The 17,166-nt window shown below is 42.2% G+C and overlaps 2 protein-coding genes across 3 annotated transcripts in view; one reads left to right on the plus strand and one right to left on the minus strand.

The window, feature by feature from the left end:
• IQCH (IQ motif containing H) overlaps positions 1 to 17,166 on the plus strand; it is a 280,207-nt gene that overhangs the window by 23,670 nt on the left and 239,371 nt on the right. The window contains exon 4 of one of the 2 annotated variants that reach the window (XM_012451365.2): positions 17,006 to 17,123. The exons of the other annotated variant lie outside the window; for it this stretch is intronic. Coding sequence (XP_012306788.1) covers positions 17,006 to 17,123 — 118 coding nt within the window. The remainder of the gene's footprint in view (positions 1 to 17,005; positions 17,124 to 17,166) is intronic. 2 annotated transcript variants of the gene reach the window in all.
• Positions 6,955 to 8,146, minus strand: LOC105716606 (isocitrate dehydrogenase [NAD] subunit alpha, mitochondrial-like). The gene is given in 1 exon segment (XM_021667495.2): positions 6,955 to 8,146. A coding segment is annotated over 1 exon segment (1,101 nt). The 5' UTR covers positions 8,140 to 8,146; the 3' UTR covers positions 6,955 to 7,038.

The following is a 17,166-nucleotide window of genomic DNA, read 5'->3' on the forward strand; positions in this document are numbered from 1 at the left end:
TCATTGCAGCACTGTTTACAATAGCAAAGACCTGGAACCAACCCAAATGCCCATCGATGATAGACTGAACAGGGAGAATGTGGCACATATACACCATGGAATATTATGCAGCCATCAAAAACGATGAGTTCATGTCCTTTGTAGGGTCATGGATGAACCTAGAAACCATCATTCTCAGCAAACTGACACAAGAATAGAAAATCAAACACTGCATGTTCTCACTCATAGGCGGGTGTTGAACAATGAGAACACATGGACACAGGGAGGGGAGCACTACACACTGGGGTCTATTGGGGGGAAATAGGGGAAGGACAACGGGGGGTGGGGAGTTGGGGAGAGAGAGCATGGGGAGAAATGCCAGATATAGGTGGAGGGGAGGAAGGCAGCAAATCACACTGCCACGTGTGTACCTATGCAACAATCTTGCATGTTCTTCACATGTACCCCAAAACCTAAAATGCAATTAAAAAAATAAATAAATAGAATAAAGTTTTTGCTGATTTTCTGTCTGGATGAACTGTCCCTTACTGAGAGTGGGGTGCTAAAATCCCTTGCTATTATTGTGTTACAATCTCTCTCTCTTTTAAGCTCTATTAATGTTTGCCTTGTATACTTGGGTACTCCAGTCTTGGGTGCATAGACACTAAAAATTAATGTACCCATTTGCTGAATTGACTCCTTCAATAATATCGTGACCTTCTTTGACTCTTTTTACAGTCTTTGATTTGTAGTCCATTTTATCTAAGTATAATTACTCCTGCTCTTTTTGAGTTTCCGGTTGCATAGAATATCAACTTTATGTCTTTACTTTCAGCCTGTCTTTATAGGTGAGGTGGGTTTCTTGCAGGCAACATATAGTTAAGTCTTGTTTCTTTTATCCATTCAGTCACACTAAGTTTTTTAATTGAGAACTAAATCCATTTACATTCAGTCTTATTATTGATAAGTAAAGACTTACTGTTACCATTTTTGTTGCTTGTTTCCTGGTTGTTTTATAAATCCTCTCTTCCTTTCTTACTGTCTTTCATTGTGGTTAGATTATTTTTCTTTGGTAGTATGTTTTAATTTATTGTTATTTATTTATTTGTTTGTTTGTTTGAGATGGAGTTTCACTCTGTCACCCAGGCTGGAGTGCAGTGTCATAATCTCGGCTCACTGCAACCTCTGCCTCCCAGGTTCAGGCAATTCTTGTGCCTAAGATTTCCAAGCAGCTGGGGTTACAGGTGCCCACCAGCATGCCTAATTTTTGTATTTTAAGTAGAGACAGGGTTTCACCATGTTGGCCAGGCTGGTCTCGAATTCCTGACCTCAAGTGATCTGCCCACCTCAGCCTCCCAAAATGCTGGGATTATAGGCGTGAGCCACCATGCCTGGCCTGAGCCACCATGTCCAGCCATTGCTTTTTATTCCTAATGTATCTATTATAGTTTTTTGCACTGGGGTTCCCATGAAGCTTATAAAAACATCTTCTAGGCCAAGCGTGGTGGCTCATGCCTGTAATCCCAGCACTTTGGGAGGCTTAGGCTGGTAGATCATGAGGTCAAGAGATTGAGACCATCCTGGCAAACATGGTGAAACCCCCGTCGCTACTAAAAATACAAAAATTAGCTGGGCTTGATGGCACATATCTGTAGTCCCAGTTACTTGGGAGGCTGAGGCAGGAGACTTGCTTGAACCTGGGAGGCGGAGGTTGCAGTGAGCTGAGATCATGCCACTGCATTCTAACTTGGCGACAGAGCAAGACTCTGTCTCAAAAAAAAAAAAATCTAGATATAATAAGTTATTTTAAAGAGATAATGTTATCTTAGATCACTAAAAAAGAATAGAAACAAAGAAAAAGCTTTTTGAAAACTCTACTCTTTAAGTCCATCCCCCATACATTTTGACTTTTTTGGTCTCAACTTACATAGTTTTATATTGCCTATCTTTTAACAGGTTGGTGTAGCTATTACTGTTTTTAATATATTTATTTTATAGGCTTCATACTTGAGTTATGAGTAGGTGATACACCACAGAGTATTAGTGTATTCTGAGGTTGTGTATGTACTTAATTTTACCAGTGAGTTTTTTACCTTACAGTGTTTTCTTTTTGCACATTAGTGTTTTTTTTTCTTTCAGATTGAATAACTCCCTTTAGCATTTGTTGCAACATGGGTCTGGTGGTGGTGAATTGGCTCAGTGTTTGTTTGTCTGGGAAAGACTTTATCTTTGCATATTTGAAGGATAGCTCTGATGGATACAGTATTTGTGGATGACAGGTTTTTACTTTTAGAACTTTGAAAATGTTTTCCCACTCTGTTGGTTTGTGTGGTTTCCATTCAGAAGTCCTTTGCCACATGAATTGGAGCTCCTTTATATGCTATTTCCCTCTTTTCTCTTGCTATTTTCAGGATCTTCTCTTTGTCCTTGACCTTTGAGAGTTTGATTATTATATGTTGGGATGGTCTTATTTGAGTTGAATCTGTTTGGTATTCTCTGCCCTTCCTGTACCTGGATATTTATATCTTTTTAACGTTTTGGAAGTTCTCTGTTACTGTTTCTTTAAGTAAGCTTTCTACCCTTTACTCTTGAACATCAAGCTCCCTCTTGAACATCAATAATTTTTAGATTTGATCTTGAGAGAATTTTCTATATCTTGTAGGTGATCTTCATTCCTTTTTGTATTTTTCTTCTCTGTGTATTCTCAAATAGGCTATCTTCAGACTCACTGATTCTTTCTTCTGCTTTATCCATTCTGATGCTGAGATCCTCTAGTGAATTTTTAGTTCAGCAAATGCACTTCAAGATTTCTGTTTGGTTTTATTTTTATTGTTTCAATCTCTTTGTTAAATTTCTTTGATACATTTCTTAATTGATTTTCTATGTTATCCTGGCGATCACTGAGCTTCCTTATAACTGCTATATTGTTTTTGGTCAGATGGTGTTTTTTGCATATCACCATCTCCTTAAGATCAGTAACTGGTTCCTTGCTTTGTTCATTTTGCAGAAGTCATGGTTCTTTGCCGTTGTTGTGGATGTATGTCTGTTTCTTTGCATTAAAGGATTAGTTATCTATTCCAGTCTTCTCTCTCTGACTTGTTTTGTTTTTTATTGGATATGTTTGCTTTTTTTCTTTGTAATTTTTGAATATCTTTTTCCCCCATTAGGTTGCTATCTCCTTTTTGGCACTAGATGGCACCTTAAGCTTGGGTTTGCCTTGAATCTAATAAAGGATCAGAGTGCTGGCTGTCCCAAATGGAGGAGGTCCCGAAGGGGATATTCTGGCAGTGTGGGCGGCTGGCTAAGGGTTTGTGCCAAGAGGACCTGTGGAACATACTTCCTACAGCATGATAATGCACTCTGATTTGGTGTCTCCTTTGGCCTAGTTACAGAGCAGAATTTCTAGGATTGGGATGGTTATCTCACCTCCCCACTTTGTCTCTGGCTTTCCTCAGGGTATTTGTCCCTTCAAGTACTCCTATACTTCTCATGGGTTGAAGTAGGGACAGGTATTTTGTCAGGAGCCCAAGGTGATAGGGAAGCTGGTTGTCAACTTTGATCACACTTTTTCTATTGAAGAAACTATGAGTTGGGTGAAATATTTTCACATGCTTGGTGCAAGGCAGATTGTGGAAAGGGGAGTCACAGATATGGAAATTGATTTTCTTACCATCTGCTTGGAGTTTTTTTACTTATCTATGGCCCTGGGCACTGTCTCATCCTCATCTTTGGTTTCTAGGGTATTGCTGGTAATAATCTCGGCAATGTATATTTGTTTTTAGTTTTCCGTTGGGGGAGCATGAAGCCAGCTTGCTTCTGTGATGCCATTTTGGAACTGGAAGAGAGCATGAAGTTCTTAAAAGCAATTTTTCAACATATATGAAAAAAATTTAAATTATTATGTTTGGCAGGATGTGGTGGCTCATGCCTGTAATCCCAGCACTTTGGGAGGCTAAGGTGGGAGGCTCGCTTGAGTCCAGGTGTTTGAGACCAGCCTGGGCAACAAAGTGAAACCCCATCCCTACAAAAAAATTTTAACTGAGTACGGTGGCTCACGCCTGTAATCCCAGCACTTTGGGAGGTCAAGGTGGGCAGATCATGAGGTCAGGAGATCGAGACCATCCTGGCCAACATAGTGAAACCGCGTCTCTACTAAAAATACAAAAAAAATTAGCTGGGCATGGTGCATGTGCCTGTAGTCCCAGCTACTTGGGAGGCTGAGGCAGGAGAATTGCTTGAACCTGGGAGGTGGAGGTTGCAGTGAGACGAGATCACACCACTGCACTCCAGCCTGGTGACAGAGTAGGACTCTGTCTCAAAATAAAATAAAAATTAGCTGAGTGTGGTGGCATATACCTGTAGTCCCACCTACTCTGGAGGCTGAGGCAGGAGAATCACCTGAGCCTAGGATATTGAGGCTTCAGTGAGCCGTGATTGTGCCACTGCACTCCAGCCTGGATGACAGAGTGAGATCTTGTTTCAAATAAATAAATATGTTTTAATTTAGTAATTGTAGCTCTAAGAATTATCTTAGGAAATAAGGAGAGATATACATTAATGTCTCTGTAAGTATTGAGTCACAGTGGCCAATACTTACGCATTTTAGTATTGTATCCAAAGCAATAACTTTGGATATACCTTAAGTATCAACAGTAAAAGAATTATTAAATTCATTTTAAGACATCTATATGTGTGTTATATAGCTATTAAAACTGATACTGAAGAAATTTTAATGATAAGGAAAATTTCTCACTGCATATGCTGAGGGAGAAAAAAGCAGGGTACAAAATTATATCTCGATTCAATTATCAGTATCTAAATTCACTTCTAAACTCATCCATGAAAGTAAAAGGATTTAAGAAATGCACCAAGATATTTTCACTTCTGGGAAGATGGACATACTGTCTTCTATGCCTTCTGCTACATACAACTAAAAATCTTGGAAATTATAAATAAAACAAACTTTAAAAGACTTTGAAAGATGGAGAGAAGAAGGCAGACCAGCTAAGGGCCTTAAGACACAAGGAATAGCATGGTAGTGAATTTCCTGGGTTTTCTTTTTGCCTCCTTTATCCCATATCAAACATACATAATTTTCCTTTCCTCCAAAGAATTTCTTTGAGCAGTTCTTGCAAGACAGACCTCTGACAACAAATTCTTTTAGTTTTTGTTTGTCTCAAGACATCTTTATCTCCCCTTCACTTTTGAAGGATAATTTTTGCAGGTTAGTGGGTTTTTTCTCACAGTTTAAATATTTCAATTCATTCTCTTCTTACTTGCATAATTTCTGAGAAAAAAGTGCAATATAATTCTTATCAATAGGTAAGGTGTTTTTTCCTCTGGCTTCTTGCAAGATTTTCTATGTTTTTAGTTTTTCATATTTTAAATATGATATGTATAGGTGTAGGGTTTTGTTGTTTTTTGTTGTTGTTGTTGTTGTTTTTGCATTTATTCTGGTCAGTGTTCTATGAAATTCCTGGATCTGTAGTTTGGTGTCTGTCATTAATTTTGGAAAATTATCAGCCATTATTACTCAAAATCAAATGTTTCTTTTTTTTTTTTATCGGTTTTGGAATTTTTATTACTTTGAACCCAAGAGCCACTGATAACGAGCACAATCCAGTGAAACCAAGGAGGCAAGCAGCTTAAACAAAGGAAAATACATTTAAGATTAGAAGTCTGGTTACAAGCTTAAAAAATGACCCAGACAGGGATATCGTTGCTAAAAAAAAAATCCCCTTGTGGCCTGGGTACATTCTGCAAAGCCACAGGTTTGCAATGTTACACAAGGGTCAAGGGAGGACGTGAGATATCTTTGGTTGTGGGGCCACAGGGTAACTGTTCATGAAAACAGTGAGTGTCTGAGGATTAAGAAAATCATACTGCAGCGGAAGGGGAGGGAGAGGAGGGCAGGAAGGGACAGTAGATGCCTGAGGGTCAAAAGCTGGGCCCCAGCTCAAGCTCAAGCCCCAGCATGGCACAATTTTGTGAATCAACTCAGGCTGAGTTGCCTCCAGTCTCTGCAATGTCTTCTTGATACTGGTACTGCTGAGGCAGAGGGCAGTAACTAGTGCTCTGGGAGATGAGAAGGGGCACTTGCTGAAATGTAAAACAGTCAGCATCCCAAGTTCCTCAACTGCAGTCAAAATACATGTGATCAAGCCTTTTGGCAGTATTGCCCCCAGCGCTACCAGCTGCACTGTGGTCCATTCCCAGACAGAGATATGCACGATAGTCAGCCCTTCTGGCTCAAGAGCAGGGGCTCAGAGGCTGCGACATCTCATGATGCTGAAAATGTATCCAATAAAAGGAAATACTAGCTCTCGGCTTCATTAGAAGCTCTTGCAAAAAATATTAAGTCTCAAGACAAAATAATTGAACACACAATACATTTGTGTCTTTGTATCCAATATATTACCTTTGTCTTATTAGCAAAAATTATCTCTCTCATTATATATTTCTTGGATCTGAAGTTTTTATTCATACTCAGTAATTTCTGTAAAGGACAAATCTGTCTCTATTTTCCATATCATTTAGAAATAACCACATTCACTCTTTTTGATGTGAACTTTCCCAGGAAATCTCTCTTGTGCCCATTTAGTTTTATAAGAGTGTCACTTTGTGCCATTATGTCAATATCTTGTTTTATTTCCATTATGTTTTTCAAAAACCAAAGAAAATAAGGTTTTTCTTAAAAAGTTAGACGTTTTCTCTTGTTAATTCTGTATCCTGATATTTACAGCTGAAGAGAAACTATTTTAACTTAAGTGTAAAAGGGTTTAGAATAGCAAATTATACTGTTCACTTAAGAGTTTAAAAAAAGGAAAAAGTTTACCAGGTAGACACTTAATAAATAAAACAAGCACTTGGAAAAAGTTCTTTGAAAACAGACCTAGGGACATCCACCGGCATCTTTTGCACAGATTTTGTTAAGAAAAGGCCAGATCTAAAAATGTACTGTCAACAAGCAAACCAATGCATACATACGTAGGTATTCTAAATAGAGGTTTATGTGGTGTCCATTTGGAGTGACTGATGCAAATACCAGTTGTAGAAGAATTAATCTAAATCTTTTACTCGGCGACAGATTTCCTCTGTGAAGTCTGAGCATTTTGCATTGCCTCCCAAATCTTTTGTCAAGCTCTTTCCATCCTTAATTGTAGCAAAACATGTGGCCTCAATTCTCGCAGCTTGGTCAAAAAGTCCCATGTGGCGCAGCATCATCACGATACTGAGCAGGAGGGCTGTGGGATTCGCCATGTCCTTGCCGGCAATGTCTGGAGCCGTCCCATGAACCGACTCAAAAATTGCAACCCCATTGGCTCCAATGTTGCCACTTGGTGTCACACCGAGACCTCCAATCAATCCTGCACACAGGTCACTAAGGATGTCTCCATACAAATTTGGCATAACAAGAACATCAAATTGGGAAGGATCTTGTACCATATTCAAACATACTGTATCCAGGTACATCTCATTAAATTTAATATCTTTACAGTTTTCTGCAACTTCCCTGCATTTGTGGAGAAAAAACCCATCTGACATCCACATGATGTTGGCTTTGTGCACCGCTGTGACGTTGCTCCGGTGATTGTTTCGGGCGTACTCAAACACAAACTCAGCAATGCGCTTACTCGCTCCCTCGGTGATGAGCTTGATACTCTGCACGACTCCATCAACAATCACATGCTCAATGCCACTGTATTCTCCTTCTGTGTTCTCTCAAATGGTCACAATATTTACATCGGTGTAAGGGGTTTTATAGCCTTCGATAGAGACACATGGTCGGACATTTGCATAAAGGTCAAACATTTTGCGCAGCAGTAAATTCATAGATGGGTGACCGGCTGCTACTGGGGTCTTCAAAGGGCCTTTCAAGCCCATCTTGTTCTTATCCATGGACTCTTTGGCCTCTGGAGGGATCATCCACTATCCTCCAGGTCCTTGAATGGCAGTGACGTTCTGCTCCTCCCACTGAATAGGTGCTTTGGCAGCATCAAAAATCTTCATAACTGCAGCTGAAATTTCTGGGCCAGTACCATCTCCTGGAATTAAAGTTACTGTCTGAACACCACCAGCAAAACCTCTGGTCACCTGTTTTGGGTTGTGGAATGCCCCCAGCAGCCGCGAGACCTTGGAGATCCATGCGGGCCCAGCCATCGCTTCCCTTCCTCGCTCCGCAGCAACGGCGGGAGCCAAAATCAAATGTTTCTTTGGTTCCTTTGTCCCTTCTTTTTCTGATATTCCTATTATGAGTATGTCACATTGTTTATCATTGTCCCACATTTCTTGAATATTCTGTACTATATTGTTCATTCTTTTTTCTTCTTTGCATTTCACTTTGAGGAGTTTATACTGACATTTCTTCAAGGTCACTGATTTTTTTTCATTGGCCATATTTAATGTATTGATAAGCCTGTCAAAGACATTCTTCATTTCTTAAAACAATGCTTTTTATTTCTAGCATTTTCTCTTGATTCTTTCTTAAAGTTTAAATCTCTCCACTTACATTACCCATTTTGTCTTGCATGTTCACTTTTTTTTTATTAGTGCCATTAGCCTATTAATCAGAGTTATTTTAAATTTCTGGTCTGATAATTCCAAAATGTCTGGCATAGCTGAATTTGGTTCTGATATTTGCTTTGTCTCTTCAGATGGTTTTTTATTTTTTGCCTTTTAGCATGCCTCATAATTCTTTTTTTTTTTTGAGATGGAGTCTTGCTCTGTTGCCAGGGGCTAAAGTACAGTGTGACACAATCTTGGCTCATTGCCACCTCTGCTTCCCGGGTTCAAGCGATCCTTCTGCCTCAGCCTCCTGAGTAACTGGGACTACAGGTGTGTGCCACCACACCCAGCTAATTTTTGTATTTTTAGTAGAGACGAGGTTTCACCATGTTGGCCAGGATGGTCTCAGTCTCTTGACCTCGTGATCCACCCACCTCAGCCTCCCAAAGTGCTGGGATTACAGGCATGTGCCATGTAATTTTTTATTGAAGTCTAGATTCCATAATTGCATCATTAGGTAATAGCATTTAAGATAAATAGGCCTTCAGTGTGAGGGTTTATGCTTATCTGACTAGGAGTTACACTGTTTACTGTTTGCTATTAACTATTGGTGTCTGAGGGCTTCCTCAAGTATCTTTGTTTTTATCACTCCTTTTGTCTTCCCTTTTGTCTTTGGGTTTCCCTAGAAGCCCCTTCTTAAAAAGAGTCTGAACTTTGCAGTCTTTCTTTTTTTTTTCTTTTTTTTTTTTTTGCGACCCCTCCCCCCTGCAGTCTTTCATCTATAATCTTCCGTTATTCAGGGGCTCTGTAAATGTGGTGGTAAGGTATGTGTGGAAGGAAGCATTCTATGCTCCTATAATGAAGTCTCAGTCTTTTGGTGAGTCTTTGCCCTGGGCTGTTACCTTGACAAGTTTTTCGCAGCATTTCCTCTCCTTAAGTGAGATAGGAAGACTAGTAGAATGGGCTAGAGTTGTCTAATTGCCCTTCTCCAGTTCAGATAAGGCTTTGGTAAGATAGTTTTCCTCGGGAGCAGAAGGAAGAACAGAACTCTCTAGGAATATTCCAAAATGACTATTTTCTTCTCCCCCTGCTGGAAGCAGGAGCGGATTCTCTGATCTTCACAGTGAGAACATATTGGGGCTCTTGGAGGTAAAACTTACAAAAGTATGGGACCCTCTAAGATTCTCCCCTCTGCTCCCAATAATTTTTAACTCTCAAGCTAGTCTACACTGAGCCTCAAGAAATTTGTCAATTAGAGCTGTAAGGCCGGCTGCCTCGCTGAAGAGCCAAATGGACACACTTATCTCTCTGTGCTGTCTCCCCACACCTGCTCCTATCTGGTTTCTCCATGCAGGCTCCACACGCCCACTCCTGCATTCCTCACTCAACCCTTTCAAAATTTAAAAAGGCCGCGGAAGATTTGTCCAATGGCAGTTTAACATTAACCTCCCCAGCAAGTCAGCCTACCAATGAAACTGTCTGCTCTTTGTTTCCCTAACAATCAATCAAATCTCCTTACCAATGAAATTGTCTGCTCTTTGTTTCCCAATGACCAATCAACTACCTCCACTTCTTATAAAACCCCACGCCCTGAGAAGCCCATTGCGACTTCTCTGGCCCCTTCCTGGACCACAGAACGTCGCCCGGGAGCTGAATAAATTGGATTCTCATTTTTTTCTCTCACTGGCCTCAGTTTCTTCATTTTAACTCGACAATATACCTTACAGCTGGTGCCGAAACCCAGGAGGGGTTGTGAGACCCCCTCCTAAAGGGGAAACCGACTCCTCCACCTGAAGCTAGACCAGGGAGCCACTGCGCCACAAGGTAAGACTTCTGTTACCCATAGCCTCTCCCGCTGCTTGACTCCGGACTCCCTGTCTGTAACCGCGGCCGCGTCAGGGACTCCTCTCTGCCGTGGGCCCAGGGCCCCGGCTTTGCTCAGCTGAGGGCCCAGGGCTCCAGCTCCGCCTCGAGGACCTGAGTGTAGAGGAGACGTCCCTACGCTCTTGTCTTCCCCCCGTAAGGGGTCTGCGGAGGGTCAGGAACCTGAGGGAGACGTCCCCTTCTTCCTGAACCCTCTCCGGTGTCCGGTAGTGCCGTCCGGGACGCCTACCGGTCATCTCTGCGGCAGCGGGCGAGACTTGAGTAACTAGAAGCCCTGTTTACTCCTCCAGGCCCTTAAGGCCTAAATTAAACCTTGGCTCCTAACCCCAAAACCTGCCCTTTGGCAAATCAGCTCCCGTTTAATTATATTCTCAATTTCTCTTTCTGTTTCTCCTTCTGTTCCCGAGTGAGTGTGTGAGTGAGTTTTTTCCCTTCCAGTAAAATTGTATCCTGCTTTGCAGGTTTTATAAGTTTACAAATTCTTGTATTCTTGTTCTCTATTGCTAATAACTGTAAGTTTCTACAGTGAAGGTCATAAAAAATGCCCAAGCAGGCAGGACTCTAGCTTTCTAAACACTGTATCAAAAAGAAATAGATAAGGCCTGTGCTAAAATCCTTGAGCTCTACAGATAGCAAACATCTGGGTCACATAGCAACTATCACATGTAAGCCTAAGTTAAGTACCTATTACTGCTTAATGAATTGCCTTTGTTCTATGCCTGCAAACTTGTTTTAGTGCCACTGTGTACTTCATGTATAAAAAGCCAAGCCCTGTCTTTGTTAAGCACTTAATATTAAAATACTAATCTGCTAAGCCGGTAGCCACCTTAATAAAATCCTCCTGTTTCACAAAAAAAAAAAAAAAGAAAAAGAAAAAATCATGGGTAACCAAAAATCCCACCCAAACCCTAAGTCACCACTGGGATGCCTAGTTCTAAACCTACCCAAGCTAGGCCTCTCTATAAAAAACAAAAGGCTACTCTTCCTCTCCACTGTAGCCTGGCCACAGTATCCGCTAAACAACCAATCCAAGTGGCCTCCACAGGGCACTCTTGACTTTAAGGTCCTCACTGATTTAAATAATTTTTGCCAAAAAACCGGCAAATGGGCTGAAGTTCCCTATGTCCAGGCATTCTGGTACCTCCGCGCCCGCCCTGACCTCTGTTCCTCTTGTGATATAGCCCAAGTGCTCCTAGCAAAAGACTTACCCAAACAACTTTTAACCCCACAGGTAACCTCCTCTTCCTCTTTCTCTGATCCCAACTTGCCTGAAGAACTCTCCCCACCCCCAATGCGACCTAATAATCCTCCGCCCTATGCAGAACCCCAAACCCCCCCTGCTTCTCCATGTCTTAATTCAATCTCTCCGGTCAGTGCCCACACTCGCTCACACAGCAATCTCACTGATGGGAGTTCCCCCCTTTGCCCCCTCTATACTAAACCTCAAATCCCTTCTGCTTCTCCTCTTTCAAAATCCCAGCCATCTCCTGCTCTTCCAAGTCCTAATATGGCCCCACTTGCTAGTACTCACACTCAACTACACAGCGCGCCCACTGATAAAAACTCCCTCCTTTGTCCTCTCCGTGAGGTAGCTGGAGCGGAGGGTGTAGTCCGGGTACACGTCCCTTTCTCTCTCTCTGACTTGTCCACCATTGAAAAACGCTTAGGGTCATTCTCCGCAAATCCTACTGTCTACACTAAGGAATTTCGCTATCTAACTCAGGCCTATGACTTAACTTGGCATGACATCTATGTAATTCTGACTTCTACCCTTACTCCTGATGAGCATAATCGCATTCGTACAGCAGCTCGAACGCATGCCGATCAGGTACATCTCACTAATCCCCAAATGCCTGTAGGTGCAGCAGCGGTCCCTGACGCCGACCCTAATTGGGACTATCAGACCGGCCACAATGACCGCCGCCACCGAGACCAAATACTGCAGTGCCTCCTAGCAGGCATGCAAGCTGCAGCTCAAAAAGTAGTTAATTACGACAAGCTGCGTGAAATAACTCAGAGTCCCACCAAAAACCCAGCCGCTTTCCTTGACCGGTTAACCAATACTATGGTCCTTCACACCCGAGTAGACCCAAACTCCCCAGCTGGGACCACCCTCCTAACAGCCCATTTTATCTCCCAGTCAACACCAGACATTAGAAAAAAACTAAAGAAAGCAGAGGAGGGCCCCCAAACTCCCATACGAGACCTGGTAAACTTAGCATTTAAAGTTTTCAATGGCCGGGAAGAAAAGGCTGAGGCCGTTCGCCAAGCCCACTTACAGCAACAGGTGAGCCTCCAAACCCAAGCTATCGTAGCAGCCCTGAGGCCAGCAGAGCGCTCGGCAGACAGTGGGAGAGACTCCTCAAAGTTTCCCCAAAAAGGTCCCTTAGGACCTGCCCAGACTGCTTCAAAAGTCCCGCCAGGGCACTGCCTCAAATGTGGCCAAGAAGGACACTGGGCACGGCAGTGCCCCTGTCCACGTCCACCTCCTGGACCTTGTCCAATCTGCAAGCAAACTGGACATTAGAAGGTTAATTGCCCACGCCGGACTATGGGCTCACCTCCCGCACCTCTATGTGGGGGGCAGGCCAGTCCGAAGGATGCAGTCCCTTCACTTGAACTCCTTAGCCTCATGAATAATTAACACAACCCGGACTCGAAGACCCCCATCACCCTTGCTGAGCCCAGGGCGCTACGAAGAGCGGGTAAGTCTATTTCCTTCTTAATGGACATGGGGGTTTCCTATTCTATATTGCCTTCCTACTCAGAGCCTAGTACACCTTCCCAGGTCTCGGTTGTGGGAATTAACGGGAAGCCCTCCTGTCCCAACCGGACCCATCCTCTAACTTGTTACCTGGAGGGACATCCGTTCACCCACTCCTTCCTAATCATACCCTCATGCCCAGTCCCCCTACTGGGACGAGATATCCTCCAAACTCTAGGGGCTACCCTCCAACTCATAGGCTCTTCACAGTCTACCCCATCTTCTACCCATCTCCTGGTATTAACTTTAAATGACAATATACCCAGTCGCGATTCCTCGCTTCAACCCCCTATCCCTCCTGAACTAGTTAATCCCTCAGTATGGGATACTTCCAAGCCCATCATTGCCACTCATCACATGCCAGTCAAAATATTCCTCAAGGACCCTACCCATTTTCCCTCCCGCCCTCAGTTCCCTATCTCAAAAAACCATCGCCAAGGACTAAAACCCATCATTTCTCGACTTTTAGCACAAAGACTCCTCATCTCCACCAGTTCGCCCTGCAATACCCCTATCTTACCGGTTCGAAAACCATCAGGTGACTATCGCCTAGTCCAAGACCTGCGCCTAATTAATAAAACAGTGGTACCCCTCCACCCAATAGTTCCCAACCCCTATACCCTACTGTCTCAAATTCCCCCCAATACCTCTCACTTTACAGTACTGGACCTCAAAGATGCCTTTTTTACTATTCCCCTTCACCCAGACTCTTACTTCCTCTTTGCCTTTACTTGGACTGACCCAGACTCTAACCTGTCGCAACAGTTAACCTGGACGGTCCTGCCTCAGGACTTTAGGAATAGCCCTCACATATTTGGACAAGCATTAGCAGCTAATCTCGCCTCTTGCTCTCTTCAGCCCAGTCTCCTCATACAGTACGTGGATGACCTGCTACTTTGTAGCCCTTCCCTCTCTATGTCACAACAGCATACTGCCATTCTCCTTAATTTTTTAGGGTCTAGGGGCTACCGGGTTTCCCCTTCCAAAGCACAGCTGTCAGCTACCTCAGTAATCTATTTAAGTATTCACCTTACTCCCCAAACTAAGGGCTTAAAAACAGTCAAAAGGCACTACTTGCACTACAGCCCCCCAAAACAGCTAACAAAATCCTCTCCTTTCTAAAATTTGTGGGATTTTTCATCACTAAATTCCTAACTTCGCTACTCTAGCTAAGCCCTTGTATGCGGCAGCCAAAAATACCCCCAGGGAACATAGCTAATATTCCAGTCCTATACCTGCATTGTCCCTAAAGTTATAAAACAACTTGGCTCTGTAAGCCATACAATCCTAAAAATAAAGCCACCCTAACTAACCAAATCAAACCCTCAAATAACACCTCTCATCCTTTCTTGTAGTTAACTCTAGTACAGCAGGGAGCCAACATGTTAAACTTAATCAAAACCGTAAACTTCACTCACTGCTTTTTATGTGCCTCTCTTAACACCTCCCCTTTAGCCGCAGTTCCCCTCCAAACGGGATTCACCCTATCACAAAAGTCCGCAAGACCTAAAACCACTTTAATGAGAATCCCCTTGTTTAAAATACACTCCCACTCTCTTTCTCTATGTTATGGGACACCTACCAACCATAGCCTTAAATACAACACCACAGTAAATATAAACTCTTCCTTTCATGCGCCTCAAGGGGGGTACTTTTAGTGTAATGGAACCCTAACCAAAATTATCAAAACCTCCTCCCCATTCCCCTGTGTGCCCGTCACCCTAGTCCCACAACTAGAGGTGTATAGACAAGCTAAATTTCTATCCCTCCTTCCATCTTCCCCTCAGGGCCGAAACAAACGAACTGTCTTCCTCCCCATAGTAGTTAGCCTCTCCCTAGCCTCTTTAGCAGCTGCTGAAATTAGAGGCAACGCCTTAGGCTACAGTATCACTTCAGCTGCTCAACTAGAAAACAAACTCCATGTGGCCATTGAAACATCAGCAGCCTCTCTGGCCTCTCTTCAGCGACATATTACGTCACTAGCCCAGGTAACTCTCCAAAACCGACAGGCTCTAAACCTACTAATGGCGGAGAAAGAAAGTACCTGTCTGTTTCTCCAGGAACAGTGTTACTATTACATCAATGAAACAGACCAAGTTAAAAAAAAAAATGTCAATACTCTCTATCGCCTCAAGGAAAACCTCCGAGGAACGCCAAGTGCGCCAAACTTTCCTCTTAACTGGTGGCAATCTCCCATATTCACCTGGCTAGCTCCTGTTGTCATTCCCCTAATCATAGTTTGTCTTCTACTAATACTGGTCCCATTCTTTCTTAGGTTTTTACAAGCTCGCATGAAAAAAATTTCCAGGGTGACAATAAATCAAATACTACTTCACCCCTACGTCCAACTCCCAACTGAGGCACCGGCCAACTGACCCCCCCCCCGACTCCGCCCCTGTTCAGCAGGAAGTAGCCAGAAAAAAGCAACGTCCTATATCATCAAAAAGGTCGGAATGTAAGGCCGGCTGCCTCGCTGAAGAGCCAAATGGACACACTTATCTCTCTGTGCTGTCTCCCCACACCTGCTCCTATCTGGTTTCTCCATGCAGGCTCCACACGCCCACTCCTGCATTCCTCACTCAACCCTTTCAAAATTTAAAAAGGCCGCGGAAGATTTGTCCAATGGCAGTTTAACATTAACCTCCCCAGCAAGTCAGCCTACCAATGAAACTGTCTGCTCTTTGTTTCCCTAACAATCAATCAAATCTCCTTACCAATGAAATTGTCTGCTCTTTGTTTCCCAATGACCAATCAACTACCTCCACTTCTTATAAAACCCCACGCCCTGAGAAGCCCATTGCGACTTCTCTGGCCCCTTCCTGGACCACAGAACGTCGCCCGGGAGCTGAATAAATTGGATTCTCATTTTTTTCTCTCACTGGCCTCAGTTTCTTCATTTTAACTCGACAATATACCTTACAAGAGCTTAAGCATTCTTGACAGTGCAGGTTCCAACAGCTGACTTCTGCTCTCAGGCTTCTGCTCCCTGCAAGCCGTGATCCTTTATAATAATACTCTCTCCAGTTTTCAGAACAGCAGTTTACCCTGTGATCTCAATTTTCTGATGGATATAAGAAGAGTTACTTTTGGTTCATTCAGCTTTTTCCTTGTTGTTACACTAGGAATGACAACTTCAAAGGTTATTACATGTTAGAGTGAAAATGAAATTCCATAAGTTGCTTTTTAATGATAATTTTGCAAAAGTGGCTATCACAATAGAATCAAGGTATTGAGTTATTGGTGGGTGAGTTTTGTTGGTCCTAATTATGTTGATCATTTTAATGATCTGGAACTTGCTTTCAAATTAAAAATTTTAAGACATAACATGGCACACAAATACTCATTCTTACAATTTTTTTTTAACATTGCTCTCCCATGGAACTATCCACTGCTTAATAAGGAAAATATTTAACCACTTTTGATGTTTAAATTTTAAAAACTATGTAAAATAGCAGAGATTTAAAGAATATAAGTATTAGCCACTTAGGGATCATCATTTTGTATATATTTAACATTGGCTATCCCATAATTTGATTTTATTAAACAAAATTCAACAGTATGTATTTTCTTTTACCCGGAATGTTTTTTAGTGCAATAATTCTGTCAGTTGTTAATCATATAAACTCAGCCAGAAATAGAGCTTTTTGTTCATGCTATTATGGTCTTTATCAGACTTGGAAATTCTTATGCTTAATAAAACAACTCTAGTTTTACAGTGGCAAAATGATAAAGATTGGTTTAATTTATTGTAATTACCAATAGAATATTTCCTATAAAATATAAGCTTAATTAGAAAGCATTGTTTTAAAATTACAATTTGAGAAGCTTTTAAGATAGCAAATTTGATTTTAAATCCTATTTCTTTTTACTTAGGTTACTTCCAACTGTAATTGATCAGAAATCATTTATTTTCCCTCTGGAATCTGAGGGTAAACTTTGGCAAACCCAAAGACAGCACAGTTCATCTCTGCCTGTCTTTCCAAAAGCAAAGGTAGGAACAGAGAAATTCACAGAGAAAGGAAGTAGATTAGTGA

This window comes from Aotus nancymaae, unplaced genomic scaffold (assembly GCF_030222135.1).
Source record: "Aotus nancymaae isolate 86718 unplaced genomic scaffold, 86718_ANA_hifiasm-v0.15.2.pri h1tg000003l, whole genome shotgun sequence".
NCBI lineage: Eukaryota > Metazoa > Chordata > Mammalia > Primates > Aotidae > Aotus > Aotus nancymaae.